Below are 16,852 nucleotides of genomic sequence, written 5' to 3'. Positions count from 1 at the left end.
TTTGCTCCTGGGACACACGCGGCACCTTCGCCTCTTGACCGGAGAGGAGTCGCGTGGTACCGTAGCGTTATTATCATTAGAGGCGGCGCGTGTAGTACGAGCATCCGCGTCGGCCTCGGCGGCAGCACCTCGGGCCGCGGCTCTTCCTCCTCCTCCTCCTCGCGCTAACGCCCTGGCTTCGAGCATGGGGCGCGCGAGCGCTTTGCCCAGTCGCTCGAGGAAGAGCCTTCGCTTGTTGAGCTTGCCCGCCATCCAGTCGGGGTGAATTTCCCTCCAGAGCACAAACGAGTTGTAGGCCGCCACGTCGACCATGTTGTGGAAAAGGGCCACAGGCCACCTGCAGGTCTTTCTCCTGCAGCTGTACGTGCCCACGACCTTGTCCAGGTTGTCGACGCCTCCCTTGGTGCGGTTGTAATGCAGCACCAAGGGCGGTTTTGCGCCGCCGCTTCTGCCGTCGCTGCTTCTGTTGCTGCTGACGCCGATGCGGCGGCAAAGCCGGGGCTCGGGACCGGAGCGATGGTAGCGAGGAGCGGTGGTGAGGAGCAGCACGTTCTTGTTCTTCTTTGCCACGTAGGAGAGGATAATCGTGTCGGGCCCTCGTCCTCCTCCTCCTCGTCCCGCGGAACAGCCGCCGAGTACTACTGATTCGACGGAGCCCACGGCCCTGCCCTTGACGCAGCGCAGCTCTCTGGGGATCTCGGGCCTGTTCGATCGCAGAGTGCCCAGCACGGTGTGGCCTCTTTCGCGATAGAGCCTGTCGGCGAGCTCGCGCGAGGTGAAAAAGTTGTCGCAGGTGACGTTGCGTCCCGGCGTCAATCCCTCGGTGAGGTCCACGACCACACGAGTGGCCAGGTGCTTTTCGGGAGGGCCGCGCTTGTCGGGCTTGCCGGTGTAGACTTGCATCTTCCACGCGTAGCTGGAACGGGCGTCGCACGCCACCCATATCTTGATCCCGTACCTGGCTGGTTTGCTGGGCATGTACTGTCTGAACGGACACCTTCCTGATGGAGAGATGGAGGGAGAGAGAGAGAGAGAGAGAGAGAGAGAGAGAGAGAGAGAGAGAGAGAGAGAGAGAGATGGGGAGAGAGAGAGAGAGAGAGAGAGAGAGAGAGATGGGGAGAGATGGGGAGAGAGAGAGAGAGAGAGAGAGAGAGAGAGAGAGAGAGAGAGAAGGGGGACGTGAGTAACCACACACACACACACACACACACACACACACACACGTACCTCTGAACGGCACCAGCCTCTCGTCGACGGTGACCTCCGGTCCCGGGCGGTACATGGCGGGCAACCTCGCGCACCACTCGTCCCACACGGCTCTGATGGGGGCCAGTTTGTCGTAGCTGCTATCGTCTCGCCTGGCCGGTCTGGTCTCTCTGTCGTCGAAGCGCAGCGCGCTCGAGTAGGCTCGAAAGGTCTTGAGCGGCATCGTGGCTCTGAACACGGACCTGCCGCTCTCGGCGTCCCACAGGCTGTCGCAGGCCTCTCCCCGGGACCTGTACACGCCGGCGAGCACGAGCAGCCCCACGTACGCTCGGAACTCGACGCGACCCATGGGTTTCCATCCGTCGATGGCGGGCCTGCGCCTGTCCGCTTCCAGGTTGGTCATGGCGATCACCGAGTCCTCGATCTCCGGCGGGAAGTAGGCCATGAACGAGGAGGCCTCGTCTCGCGCCGCCGCCACGGCCTCTTCGGTGGGGCCTCCTCGTCCTCGCGGGTCTTCTTCTTCTTCTTCTTCTTCTTCTTCTTCTCCTCCTCCTCCTCCACAGTCTTTGTCTTCATAGTCTTCGTCGTCTTCTTCTTCTTCTTCTTCTTCTTCTTCTTCTTCTTCTTCTTCTTCTTCTTCTTCTTCTTCTTCTTCGTCATAATCATCGGCTACATCTGCATCGCGAGTTTCGCCGACAGCGCCATGGCGGCGATCGCGCCCAAGATCATGAACGCCACCTGCAGCACGGCCGGCGTCCTCTTGCCACAGCTCCGAAGCCCCCCACCCCGGTTCGGCGCCTGCTTCTTCGTCTTCGTCTCGGCCTTTCGGCTCGCCTTGCGAGCCGCCGTCCTGGCAAAGTTGCAACGGCATTTCGCAACCCTGATCCTCTGTGTCCGCGTACCCTTGGTGGTCCGCCGCCTCATCGTTTTCGTCCGACTCCCGATCCTCCCGGTAGCGCTCCTCGTCTGCGAGCGCTCGGGCCGTCGTGTCGTTGTCGTCCCCCTCGGCCTCTTGCTCCTCTTCCTCGGTCTCTTCCTCCCGATCCTCCCGGTAGCGCTTCTCGTCTGCGAGCGTTCGGGCCGTCGTGTCGTTGTCGTCCCCCTCGGCCTCTTGCTCCTCTTCCTCCTGCTGCTCCTCCTCCTCCTCTTCCTCCTGCTCCTCCTCCTCCGAGTTCTCCTCCTCTTGTTGCTGCTCCTCCTCCGAGTTCTCCTCCTCTTCCTCCTCCGAGTTCTCCTCCTCTTGTTGCTGCTCCTCCTCCTCCTCCTCCTCCTCCTCCTCCTCCTCCGAGTTCTCCTCCTCTTGTTGCTGCTGCTGCTGCTGCTGCTGCTGCTGCTGCTCTTGGTCTTCCTCGACCCCTAGCCCTCGATAACGAAACGTGGCCGGTCGCAACAACGGAGCGACCGCAGCCCACCCCGCGTACGCCAAACGCGCTGGCGATGGCGACGGTGATGGTGAGCGGGAGGAGGAGGACGATGATGACACCGCCGGTGAAAGCGGTCCAACTGTACCGACCTTTGTGCTCTTTGGCTCCCACGGTCTGGTGCGTGACATTGTCTTCTTCTTCTTCTTCTTCTTCTTCTTCTTCTTCTTCGTCTTCTTCTTTCACGTTGGCACCTTGTTGCCAGAGCTGTTGTTGTAGTACAGCCCGCGCCTGGATGCCGCCTCCGTAACCAAACCCCGACACACTTAGTACCCGCCATTCACGCTCTTATCGTCTCGCCACGCGACACGCTGTGCTTTCGCCGGGGTGTTTCTCGACCAAACTCTCTCTCTCTCTCTCTCTCTCTCTCTCTCTCATATCCACTCGGGGGGGGGGGGGGAACTCGCGACCCCGACCTCCTCATTACACCCCTCCGTCCCTCCGCGGGGGATCTCGCGACCCCGACCTCCTCATTACACCCCTCCGTCCCTCCGCGGGGGATCTCGCGACCCCGACCTCCTCATTACACCCCTCCGCGGGGGATCTCGCGACCCCGACCTCCTCATTACACCCCTCCGTCCCTCCGTGGGGTACCCGCATCCCCCCGACCTCCTCATTACACCCCTCCGTCTCTCCGCGGGGGGGGACCCGCATCCCCCCGACCTCCTCATTCCATCCCTCCGTCCCTCCGTGGGGGTACCCGCATCCCCCCCCCCCCCCCGACGCTCTCCCCCTGGCGGGTGCATCAGGGTTAAATTATGAAAACAAAAAGAAGATGCACATTCTCTGTCATATGGGCCTGCATGAATAAACTTTCTGAATCCTTTATCATCCGCAACTGAAAATAGTTGTGGATGATTACTATACCTTTCTAATGTGACGTTGTTGTCCCTGGCTCTCTTTCTCTCTCTCCCGCTCTGTTCCTGTGCTACTGCGAGTGTAACTACCGCCCTCCCCCCTCTTTCCAGCGCAAAGCACAAGGCTCGGATGCGGAGTGACGCGGGAAAAAAGTGCGAGAGAGTCGTTTCGTTTGCCGCCGACACATCACTAGTTTCTGCTGGAGATTACAGAAGACAGTGAGGGCTCAACTTGTGGTGAAGTTATTCAGTCTTTGTTTCCTTGGATCTTTTAGTCTAGTCTTAATGTATAATATCTTTGCCTGTTATTTCATTTCCTGTTGTGTCCTTTGTGTGTTGTACTCTATCCATAGCTTTAGTTATCTATCATTGTCATTGATTATTTTCACCTGTACCTTCTTTTTCCCCAGCTGTGTCTCATCCCCTTGATTAGCCCTCAGTATATTTGAAACCCTGTCTACCATGCTGTTAGCTGGTTTCTTGTAACGTGTTCGTGATTCTTCTGGGATCTTTTTTTTTTTTTTTTTTTTTTTGCCATAGTGTTTGCGGCCCTCTGGAGTCTATGTTGTCTTTGGGTCTCCGCATAAAGCCCAATGATGTAAATTTTTTGTTTTTCTAAATTTTGTGGCCTGCCTCAATCCTGCATTTGGGGGCTCTTCCTGTTACAACATGTGGTGGTGTTATTCCATTGCAGGAATAGCAGCGTTGCAACCTTCAGTGTTCTGCCTGAAACAAACACCCAGACAGTTGACTGTAGTAGGGTTTAACATCCAGGAGCCTGAGGTTAACAGGCAAGTGGTAACTAGGGGTGGGTTTTGATTATCGATTTATCGATTAAAATCTATTCTAGCTTGGATAACGTGATATCCATTCATTAAAATCCTGAACTGATTTTTTAATATAAATTTATTTTGCCCGAAACGCCAGAATGTCAGGTTAAACCTCACAAAATTTAAACAACCACCTAACAGTTAAAACAGTAAATGAGAGCAGGTACACGGATTCTGCACTAAGATGTAAACAAAAAGTACGGACCCGCCAATGGATCAGAATCAGTGAGACGTCGCCTTTCTCACCCAACGGCACAGACACGCTCGGGGCTGAAATTTGGCAGCTCACTGATTCTGATGTTTTGGCGGGTCCGTGCTTTCTGTTTACGCATTTTTTGCGCTAGATTCTGAAGCTGTAGGTAGGTTTTATCTCTCTCCAAACAATATTGACTATCATCATGAATTCGCTCTTAGTTTTGCTGTTTTGCTTCCACCACGATAAAATCACACTTCATGCACCTCTCGCTCTCTCTCCCTCTCTCAGTACACTTCATCCCAGGAAAATCACCTTCATGTTTTTCTGTGTTTTATTCTCAGCTACTTTGACACAAAGGCATCTGCTGTGATGCTCACACCTTTGATAAAGTCTCGCAAGTGTCAGCTTTCTTTTATAGATATAAAAAAAAATATGGAAATGTACTGAAGCATGATCTGAATTATAATGTTTCTGACTTGTCTGAGGCCAAATCTCCCCGAAATTGAATCGAATCGGAATTGAATCGATTCTAGAAATCAGTGACGATACCCAGCCCTAGTGGTAGCTAATGTTCCACTTGTGGTAACTAATGTTCACCTGTTAATGTTCTTCATAACCAATGTTCTAAAACGTCAGTGTAAAATAACTTCAACTAATCACACAGCATGGGTAAATATTGAGTAAATGGTTGTAGAAAACTGAAAAATTGAAGAAAAAAAACCCCAACATTTTAAGTGTTGCATGTACTGAACAAATCACATGTATTCACATGTGGATGTATTCTCTACTTACCCAAGTTAAACCTGGAATTACCATATCTGAATCAAACTTTCTTGACTTTCCCTGCAGATTACTTATGAATGATGTGCAGAATTCCCTGGGAATGTTTAAAAGGGGAAGCCTGGGAATCTGCTCTTTATAGTCAGCAGTTGCTGTCAATCAACAAATTCCATACAGTAGGGAAAACGATTGTTACGTACACGGGTATTTTCTATGCGTTTGTGCCTTTCGTCCACACGTAGACTGCATTTTGGGTCACTGAAAACTGAGATTTTTAAAAACTTAGCAGGGTGGAGATATTTGAAAACTATATATTTGTGGACGAGGAAAACAGACTTGCTCATACAACGTCAAAGGTGTGTGCTGTTTTTGATTTTTGTTTGTTTTTTGACGTCACACTGTGTGCCTTGTTATTGTTTACATGAGATTAATTTCTAGAATGGTGGATAGCGACAAAATAGTGTTGCTCTTAATCTTACCATCTGCAGTTTTTCCAAGCTTACATATACACACACACAGTTACTGTCCCTATATTTAGAAAGACAGAGGTGTCAGAGGGAACTTCGGATGTGGCTTCTAGTGATGTGTCGGTCGCGAACGAAATGGCTCTAACGGTGTGTTCACACCGAACGCGATAGAGGCGGCCAGAGCGTCAGGTTTACATGTAAAGTCAATGGAAACACGGGATGACACGCGATTGCAGAGGCAGATTTGCGTCGCGAAAACGCGTGAAACACGCATCAGTGTGAAAAGCTCATCACTGCCGTGGCTAATCAACCAGAGCTGTATGATGCCAGCTGCTACTTCTACCGAGACAGGAATAAAAAGGACCTAGCTTGGAAGCACACAAGTGAGGAGATCGGGCAACCTGGTAAGTTCATTCATTCTTCTTTTTAATTTTCAGACTGACCCAATGAAGCCGCGCAAAAGCTGAGTGCTTGTGTATAAAAACACAAACAATAGACATATGCTTTCAATTGTGTAATTTAAGTGATCTAGGTTGCTCTGTTTGGGAACCGGTCGCCCCTTTGTCTCTAGGGGCCACCATATATATTTATAAATAAACATAAATAAAACCACTTTTTTTAACATTAGTAATTCCTTTTGTGCATAATTTTATATTGTTGTTAATAATAAATCAATTAAAGCAATAAAACAACCTGAAGAGCCGGTTGGGAGCCGAAAGAGCCGGATCTCTAAAAAGAGCCGGAAATCCCATCACTAGTTTCTGAGAGACAAATAACACCAGGAGCCTTTTCTACGTAGCTGACGGCTATGTGTGCAGGGGCAGGTCTAGCAAAGTGTTGCCAGGGGGCCAGGTAGGGCATTAACAGGGAAAGGGGGGCACAAAGAAATATTTTTTTCTTATTCTCATTTAAAATGTCTAGCTTTTAATAAATAATTATCTTAAGATAATCAAATCAAAGTTTTTATCTAATGTAAAATGCATAGATATCATACACATACCAAAAAGACAGTGTACATCACTGTCACAACAGTGTTTGTTTTCATTCAAAGGCTTTATAGCTTTAATACCTGGTGGGCTGGTCTCTAGTCAAAATGCCAGGGCCGATTTTTTTGTCCCAGTCCAGCCCTGAGCACAACACGCAGTAATTAAACTGAGAAGGTGCATTAAAAAAAATAAATGGCCGGGCCAGTGGTGCACATCGCAAATTAGCTCGCATAGATACATTAGTTGTGCCGCTTCTTAATGACGGTATCTTAGGCTACGTTCACGCTGCAGGCGAAAGCGCATCAAATCAGTTTTTGTTTTTTGTTTTTTTTACACTATGCGACCCATATCCGATCATGGTATGACAGTGTGAACGGCACAAATCCGATATTTTCAAATCTGATCTGGGTCACTTTCGTATGTGGTACTGAATCAAATACATATCCGAGGTTTTAGAAAGCGACTGTTGTTTGAAAGGTCATGTCGCATTAAATCAGTCTTTTACGTCACTGACACAAGACAGACGCCAATTATCAGCGCCCGAGAAGACATCGCGAACGCTTCCTGGCCATCCAGTGTAGATGTCAGTGAAACTGTTGGGAAGACAACGTTGGAGAAACGTGAACATTTTATTTGTACTGTATAATCTGCAGATTCTGACAGAAATCTGCAACTATCCTTTGAAGCACCGCTCCTCTCTTAAACAGCAATCAGGATAATTATTAGGTTATTTACATTATTATGTAAATAACAAAATAACTTAAAGCAAAAATTGGGAAACTTAAAGTCCGAAGTCTTTATATTAAGGGCCATCAGTCAAACAATACTGTTTGCTCTGGGTCTAAACAGAGCGCGTTGTGTGACGTCTTCTTTTGCGCATGCGGGCCGCTTTGAGCGTTTACACTAGAGCACGTTTGCTGTCGCATTTTATTTGTGGTAAAATGAGCAGAAAAAAAAATCGGATTTGATCAAAAAATCGGAATTAAGCATTAAGACCTGCAGTGTGAACGTAGCCTTAGCTAACAACCCCAACTACCAGATTCAACTTGTAATTGGCTAAAAATAAGAGGGACGTTGCTAGCTGGCAGTTTTTTCAAGCAATGTTGAAATTTCCACATTCCGACACTTCAAATGCTTCAGGAGCTTTCAGCTCAGTGCAGCATCAGCACCACGGAAATACACGGATACATCTGTAGACTCGAGACAGAATTCAAAATGTGTTTTCGGGACTTTCAGGTGTATGGACCAATGTTTTCTTCTCTAATCACATCAGAAAGCTTTAATGAGCAGCTGGATTTGTCTCGCATTAACTGGCTGGACACAAAACAAAGTTTGCAGAACTATGAACGCTGCTGGAATCCACAGCTGTGTGTGTTTATGGAGCTTGCATTTTCACCGGCTGGACATCACTGCCTGACAAGCTTAACTATCTTTAGAACATTGCAGAGGCCTTATTGACAGTATTTGGCTCTACATATCTGTGTGAGCAGATTTTCTCTCACACAAAGTGTCCTTAGGCAGCCGTCTGAATGCTGGACACTGGGAGACCTGTGTCTCTGAGTGGGAGACCAGAGATCACGTTAGCATGTGTGTCTCTGTATTAACAAACATGCCATATTGGCCCAGTTTATTTTTCTTATCATTATTGTGATGAGACCATAAATAGGATTTGCATTTTCTGCTGTACAGTTCATTTGCTGTTATAGATTTCTTGTTATGGATAAAAAGTGTCTTTTTTTGTTTCAAAATAGCTGATAACTATTCGTTGATAGCTGCCAACATCTACGAACAAATATAATTCTATAAAGTTGTTTTATATAGTGTGTAACTGTTAATATAAAGCATTATTAAATTTATTGCTAATACATCATACGGCACATTGACTTCTGAGGAAATTTTAGATGGCACCCATCATCAGAAAGGTTGCTGACCCCTGATCTAGCCAAAACCAATCAATAAACAGCATCACGGTGCCTATCCTCAGCTATCGATATTATGACAAACCAATTCAAGGAACTCATCTAAGCTTTGCAATGCCATCTGTTAACACACACACACACACACACACACACACACACACACACTAGACATATAATACACCATTCATCCTTCTACTTGCCCATTCATCTAAGCATCCACCGATCTGCTCCAGCTCAGTAATCATATGAATAATAGCCCCTGTGCCGTTTCCATGGCAGTTATGAGATTGATGTGTTAATGTTTTCATGTACGAGCACAATCTTCAATCATATTTAGGCATCCATGTTTATGGTTTGGGACGTTCGTGGCTTACAGTAGACGTCTGAACAGAAACAGCTGTAAGGATATCTGGCACCTGTAACACACTAATTCCACTGGTACAGTTTTAAGACCTTTGCACGTCTTGAGGCCATCCTTCAGCAGAAAATTAGGTGTTACTAGAATAAACAGGGATGGTTTCACCTGAGGAATGCAAATCTTTTCTCCCAGGCTGAGGTGTGCCGAGAGATCTGCAACACCAAACTTCAGAGCTTGAAAAGCCAGTTATCAGGCTGTGAGTGTTGACTCGAGTCAGGTTTAATGAAAAAAAAAAAAAAAAAAAAAGGATTAGAGCATCTTCATTTGGAGCAGAGCAGGGACAGTGCAGGGGGAAAATGTAAACATTTGGTTCAGTTAGTTGTCTGGTAATTAATTTGTCAGCACCTCATCCAGAATTGCAGCAGAAAATCCTCTCGTCAAACAAAATCCTCACAATTCTGCCAAATTGCAGAGAGTGAAGATTTGATCAGTGCATCTGAAAACTCTATCAAAAGAAGCAATAACTAAGACACATGAGACATGCACTTAGAAAAGAAAGAAAATGTCTCCCTGTCATTGGCTTTCATTTGAAAATGAAATTAGAATAACAACATTTTAATATGCTTGCAAATTATTTTAATGGGTTGATAAACATTTGTGGAAGTGCTGATGTAGGGCAGGATGCCTCCTACACCTGTGGCATGCACTTGTGTTTGTCATGTCTCTGTGTGCAGGCAGGCGGAGATGAGGACCCAAAATGCAGGACTCACGGAGGCGGAAGAAACTCAAAATAAACAGCTTTATTGCTAGCATGAAGCAGAACAGAAAAACACTAGCTAAACTGGGAGAACAGAATAACTAGACTGGTTGGCAGGCTGGCAAACAGAACACACAGAGGAAGTGAGGGTGAACAGACGTTAACGGCGCAACACTGACACAAAGGCACACTGGGCTTAAATACACTGAGGGAGTCATCAAGGAATTAGAGACAGAAGGGGAACACAGCTGGGAGGAATAAGACCTAACGAGACAGGGAGAGCAAAGCTGGAACACTGACATCAGACAGGAACATGAACCTTAAAAGTAAAACTGGAAACAAAACACACTTTACTAAGACAAGGACTAGACAGAGAGAGGCAGACTTGACACTGACAAAAAGCCTACTAAATAATAATCATAATCAAAACAGTATCACAAAGTGTCAGGAGATTTTTATTATTAAGACATTTTATTAATCATTATTGCTGATATACTAAAGCTAAAAGTGTTCACATTTCTGTTTGCACTCAACCAGCTGCACAACTAACTGTCTGCACCTTGCCTTAAAAAGACTTGTTTTGCTCTCACATTATCTAACTTTAACAGGAAACCGCCACCCAAGAGTAAGAAACGACCTTTTAAGAACATAACCTTTTTTGAACATAAGTTCCGAGATTTCACACCTGCCTGTTTGACTAGAGAATGTTACTTCCTTTCTTGTATGTTTCATGCTGTGTATAAATAAAGGCAGAGAACTGCTGCAGGTGTGTGAGTCTCCCTTGAGCTCTCACCCGTGCACGTTGAACTGTTACAAGTGTCTGAGTGTTATTTCATTATACCTGATTACTTGATAAATATTGTCTCTTATCACAAAGTGAACAGCATATAACTCATAATCCCGAGAAATACCATGAACATAAGAACTAATCCCTCACCAAGAATAAGACATATTTATAATCATAATCAAAGAATTGCACCAGAGAATAAGAAGTAATCCATAATGCAAAAATAAACCAAAACATAAGAAACTCAAAATGCTGGGTCGAACCTGACCCAGGACTGTGACAGTGTTTGTATAAATGAATTGCATGGACGAAGCTTTTTCCACAGTTATTACAGGGAAATAGTAATACGCTGGTGCATTTTCAATAGTGATGTGCGGATCGATTCTGAAATATCGATTCCTCCGATACTAGTCATTTATGTTCTAGAATCGATTCTCACATTAAAATATCGATATTTTAGTAATTTAGGGTAAATTTGTAGTTTATCATTAACAGGAACATAGTGGAAAGAAACTATATCATTCAGATTGTCTACATTCAAAAAAACTACTTCCTCTTCCGCCTTTCATAGTCATTTGTGAAATTACGGCTGTATAAATGTCTCGCAGCTGCTGGCGTGCGCACTCACAACAATGGCTGAGCGTAATTGGAGTCATATGTGGACTTATTTTACCTCCACAAACAGCTGAGACGTGGTTTGCGATACATGTGGCAAAAAAGTGAGGTGTTGTGGACATACTAGGGAGACATTCAAAAAAGCTGTTGGGGGGGGGATAAATTCATTTTACAGTGTTTATTTATTGGATAAAATACGTTAAATGTCACCGTTATTATTGGCCGGCCCGGAAACAGCGGGGTTGTCCAAATTCAGAGGCTGCTTCCACCTGATGACCCGGAAAGCCAGGTAGTACGTCACGAGCTCCCTCGGTGGAGTGAAACGCTGCCGTCTGTTCCTTGCTATCTAAAATATAACCTGGCGCTGGCGGGAACTCTCTACCGTCTCACACTTCTGTTTAATCAGTTTTCTGTTTGACGTTTATTCAGCTGTGTGAAAACCCCAGAGGAACCCACCCAAGGGATTAATAAAGTTTAATTTAATTTAATCTAATAACTTTAATCTCAGCCAAACCGATTTCCTCACGAACAAATAAAAAACTGGAAAAGCCAAACAACATTTTTAAGTTATCAAAGTGACTTATATATCATATTTAACCCGAGTAACGAAAGACCGCGGGGGGTTTGAAAACAATGTGTCGGTCGGCTCAGATATTTGAAGTTTACACAGCTACATTCTCACCTGAAAATATGTTAAAATTGGTTATGAAAATATATTAAAATTCGGGATTCTCCCGGAAAAATCGGGAGGGTTGGCATGTATGGTTGTGGCAACATCACTAACCTTGTCATACACCTCAGAGTAAATCATATCACAGAATATGACAAGCTTATATTGAGGCAAACTGAAGAGGAGGAGAGGGACAGGTGCTGCTAGGGCGAGACTGACGTCTCTCACAGAGTCCTTTAGTGCTGCAGGCAGGCAACGTGTTCAAATAGCGCATAACTTCAGTTTTTTTATTTCTATTTCTATATGATTAACTCTGCATTATTAAGTGATGAGAACAAGTAATCTGATATTACGCTATAATTTGAGATACAATAAATAAAATACGTTTTTGTACAAAGTATCGGTATCGGATCAGTATCATCGATACCACCCTGAATATTACTTGGTATCGGATCGGAAAGGAAATCAGTGGTATCGCACATCACTAATTTTCAAGTTCCCTGAGTGAGAAGAATCCACACCTTTTTCTCCTGTGTGTGTGTATTGGTGTCTTTTCAAAGGACTTACACACTCTTCACAGAGGAGATCCGGCTCTTTCGGCTCCGAACCGGCTCTTCAGGTTGTTTTGTTGCTTTAATTAATTTATTATATTATTATTAACAATAATATAAAATTATGCACAAAAGGAATTACTAACGTAAAAAAAAAGTGGTTTTATTTATATATGTTTATATATAAATATATGCGGTGGCCCCTAGAGGCAAAACACGTACAAACTCCAAAACACATTTCTAGCATGAACTGAACTGCCAAAGCAGAGCTACTAGATCACTTAAATTACACAATTGAAAGCATGTGTGTATTGTTTGTGTATTTATACACAGGCACTTATATATATTCAAATAATTTAAAAACAATGTTCATTTACCTGTTACTACCACACACCAAATCCGGTCGTTGGTACTTGCTGGCTTGTGTAGCCACTAGGTAACAAAAGCTCAACACTGCGCCTAGCATCCTGGAGTACTTCTGTTGTCTTTTGTACGTGTTTTGAGTTTTTATGTGCTTCTGAGTTTTTATGTTTTTTGGAGTTTGTACGTGTTTTGGAGTTTGTATGTGCTTCAGGGTTTGTAAGTTTTCAGCTTTTTCCTTTTACAAATTTAAAGTGAAACAACACAAACCACAACACAATTAAATATAAATTAAAATATGAAAACAAAAAGAACATGCATATTCTCTGTCGTATGGGCCCGCATGAATAAACTTTCTGAATCCTTTATCATCTGCAACTGAAAATAGTTGTGGATGATTACTATACCTTTCTAATGTGACATTGTTGTCCCTGGCTTTCTTTCTCTCCCTCCCGCTCTGTTCCTGTGCTACTGTGTGTAACTACCGCCCCTCCCCCCTCTGCCCAGCGTAAAGCACAAGGCTCGCGTGCTGATTGAAGCAGAAAAAAAAAAAAAACACGTGACGGCTCGCGATAAGGAGACGGCTCGCGTCGTTCACGTCAAAGACCCGGCTCTAAGAGCCATTCCGTTTGCAAACGACCCATCACTATTTTCAAAGGACTTCCACACTCTTCACAGGGGAATGGTTTTTCTCCTCTGTGGGTGTATTGGTGTCTTTTCAAAGGACTTCCACACTCTTCACAGAGGAATGGTTTTTCTCCTGTGTGGGCGTATTGGTGTCTTTTCAAAGGACTTCCACACTCTTCACAGGAGAATGGTTTTTCTCCTGTGTGGGTGTATTGGTGTCTTTTCAAAGGATTTTCGGTGAGTGAAGGTCTTTCCACACTCTTCACCGAGGAATGTTTTTTTTCCACTGTGCCGAAACTGATGCACCTGAAGATGAACTGTGGCGGAGGTGTGGTCCCGGGCGCGGCTGCAGGGGAGGAATGGTGCGGTGAGCTCAACGGGGCGGTGCTGGAGACGCAGGTGAGAACAGCTGATGGCGTTTTGGACTGATGATGCTTTCCTTCCCCTTTATAGTGAGACGGGAGAGGAGCGGAGGGGTGCTGGAGATCAGCTGAGACCGACAGCTGTCGGACTGTGGTCGGTCATCACAAACAACAATAAATAAACTTGGCGTCTGAAAACAAAGACCTGGGCGTGTGTGTGCCTGTGTGTAGTGCATTTCACAAGTGGTGCCGAAACCCAGCTAACGTGGGGATGTCTGACCCACAGGCTGCGCCGCCGCCCAGCCTTTGCAGTTCCTGGCGCAAATGCTGGCGGAGATGGCGAAGATGAGCCAGGACCAGGCGGCGGCCCAGCGTGCTCACCTGGCTAAGCTGCAGGAGCAGGCGAACCGGCAGACCTAGGTTCTGGAGCGGCTGGTTGGAGCCGCTGCTCCGCCGAAGCCCCCCCCCCCCCCCCCCCGCTGTTGGTGGCGATGCCCCGGATGGGCGACGGGGACGACCCCCAGGTTTTCCTGGAGACTTTTCGTGCCACGGCGGAGGCCTGCCAGTGGCCGCAGGTGGAGTGGGCTCCGCGTTTGCTTCCTCTGCTGTCGGGGGAGGCTCAGACGGCGGCCCTGAGTCTGCCGCCGACCTCGAGGGGCAGCTTCCAGGACGTGAGCCAGGCGGTGGTGGAGAGGATGGGACTCAGCCCTGAGGACCATCGCCGGCGGTTCCGGGCCTGTCGGCTGGCCGCGGAGGATCGGCCGTTTGCGTGGGCCCGGAAGCTGCACGACGCAGCGGTGCGCTGGCTGCAGCCGGGTTCATCTGAGGGAGAGAAGCTGCTGGTGGACAAGGTGGTGCTGGAGCAGTTCGTGGAGGGGTTGCCTGCGGACACGGAGGTCGCGGTAACGTTGGCGGAGGACCACCTTGCCGCTAGAGCGGGGGAGCCCGGGGACGGCGGCCGGAGACCAAACAAACAAGCCCCAGTGCCAGCACCGAGGCGCCGGGTACCTGCGCCAGGGCAGGCAGAGCGGGCGCCGGCGCTGAGCCCCACTAATCCGTTTGCTTCATTTGTGCCTTCCCAGGGATCAGAAATGAGCAGTGCCGCCCCTGAGCCACGGAGAGCGGCACAGACGCCGGGGCAGGAGTGCTGGAAGTGCGGGCAACCGGGACAGCTGAGGAGGGACTGCCCTCTGATGGAAGTGGGGCAGTTGTTCCGCGTCACCGGTGCCCCAGCACCCTCTCCCGGTCCAGGAGGGACATACAGCATTCCGGTAAGGACTCGAGGGGGTATACGTCATGCTTTGGTGGACACGGGCTGTACGCAGACCCTCGTGCACCAAAGCTTGGTTCGCCCCGGGGCATTGCTGGAGGCAGAATGGGTGGAGGTGAAGTGTGTTCATGGTGATGTTCACAGGTATCCCATAGTGCCGCTGTTATTAAAGTTTAAGGGCAAAACGCATAGAGTAACGGCTGCGGGTAGCCCGCGCCTGTCACATCCCCTAATTCTGGGCACGAATTGGCCGGGGTTTCATCATCTGTTAGGGCAGTATGCGGGGATGCGATCATGACCGTTAGTAGCGTATAGTGTCTGCGCGGCACTCAGCGGTGACACAGGTGATTTCCCACTGGAGCAGTCTCGTGATGACACCCTACGCTCAGCCTTTGACCAAGTGATTGAGATTGATGGTCACGTGGTGCGCCCTGAAGCCGTGCGGACCTACCCGTGCTTCATTTTATTAAAAGATAGGTTATATCAAGTGAGTCGTCACACTCGCACGGAGGAGACACACACCCAGTTGTTGGTGCCGCGGGGCCGCCGGGAAATGATTTTCCAGGCGGCTCATTATAACCCCATGGCAGGGCATATGGGATACGAAAAAACTCGGGAGCGCATAACGGCCCGATTTTATTGGCCGGGCATCCGTGCGGATGTGCGCCGCTGGTGCGCGTCCTGCCCGGACTGCCAACTTGTTAATCTGCCGGCCATACCAAAAGCACCTTTGCGCCCGCTCCCACTCATAGAGGTCCCGTTTGAGCGCATTGGCATGGACCTCATCGGGCCGTTTCATCGGAGTGCACGCGGCTACCGCTTTGTATTAGTCCTGGTGGATTATGCAACGCGGTACCCGGAAGCAGTCCCGCTGCGCAACATCTCTGCAAAGAGTGTGGCGCAGGCACTGTTTCAGGTCATCTCCCGAGTCGGAATCCCGAAAGAGATACTGACTGACCAGGGCACATCGTTCATGTCTCGCACACTGCGGGAACTGTACGAATTACTGGGCATTAAATCTATTCGGACCAGCGTCTACCACCCTCAGACGGATGGGCTGGTGGAGCGGCTGAATAAGACTTTAAAGTCCATGATTCGTAAATTCCGCACATTCCTAGAGTTAACTGAACTTCCAAAACAGAGCTACCTAGATCATTTAAATTATACAATTGAAAGCATATGTGTATTGTTTGTGTATTTATACACAAGCACTCATATATATTCAAATAATTAAAAAAAAAACCCTTTCATTTACCTGTTACTACCACACACCAAATCCGGTCGAAAATGAAGCATAATCACAATAATAATAATAATAATAATGATAATAATAATAATGATAAGAAGAAGAAAACAACACACAGACACTTCTGAGTTTTATTTTATTTTATTTGAAATTACACTAACGATGCAACTGAGGCAATCTGGAACGCAAAATATAAGTCAACAACGGGGTTGAATCAGCCTTTCAAGACAAACGAATCTCAGTAGATATGTCAACAACAGGTTTACATGAAAAAAAAAGGTTTACATGAAAAAATATCAACAAACTGTCCGTGTTTCAGGCGCTCGGTGCTGTACAGCGCCTCCTGTGGCTGTGAATACATGATAAAAATATCACCGTAGGATGCGTGCATTGAAAGAATCAGTCTTTCGTGACAAACGAATCTCAGTAATCTCCTTTGTAACACTCTGTGACCAGCCACAGCTGGCCGATTTTCACCACATCCTCTCCCACCAGTTTATCGTAGGCCTCGGTAATGGCGTCGAAGATTTTCCTCGCCGATTTCAGCTCATGCAACAGCGTCTCCGCCATGGTGCCGACCTTGACGT

The 16,852-nt window shown here is 47.3% G+C and overlaps 1 protein-coding gene and 1 pseudogene across 1 annotated transcript; one reads left to right on the top strand and one right to left on the bottom strand.

Annotated features, from left to right (window-relative positions):
• Positions 1–13: 13 nt before the first annotated feature.
• Positions 14–3,948, bottom strand: LOC146490312 (uncharacterized). The gene is made up of 2 exons (XM_085153336.1): positions 3,880–3,948; positions 14–2,479 (listed from the first exon to the last, which is right to left on the bottom strand). The coding sequence occupies exons 1-2, from the start codon at positions 3,946–3,948 to the stop codon at positions 77–79; spliced, it is 2,472 nt and encodes an 823-aa protein (XP_085009462.1). The 3' UTR covers positions 14–76.
• A 9,751-nt stretch (positions 3,949–13,699) lies between these two features.
• On the top strand, positions 13,700–16,645 carry LOC146490311 (uncharacterized; annotated as a pseudogene).
• Positions 16,646–16,852: the final 207 nt, after the last annotated feature.

The sequence above is a fragment of the Neolamprologus multifasciatus genome, unplaced genomic scaffold (genome assembly GCF_963576455.1).
Source record: "Neolamprologus multifasciatus unplaced genomic scaffold, fNeoMul1.2 scaffold_27, whole genome shotgun sequence".
NCBI classification, from domain to species: Eukaryota; Metazoa; Chordata; class Actinopteri; order Cichliformes; family Cichlidae; genus Neolamprologus; species Neolamprologus multifasciatus.
Note: the sequence above shows the minus strand (reverse complement) of the source record. Positions and strands in the feature narration are given on the sequence as shown.

Excerpts from the sequence above, each read along its gene's own strand:
- LOC146490312 (XM_085153336.1), bottom strand. The coding sequence starts at position 3,948 with ATGGTAGACAGGGTTTCAAATATACTGAGGGCTAATCAAGGGGATGAG. Across the intron at positions 2,480-3,879 it reads CACAGCTGGGGAAAAAGAAG|GAGGAGGAGGAGGAGGAGGA; the intron begins GTACAGGTGAAA and ends GAGGAGGAGGAG.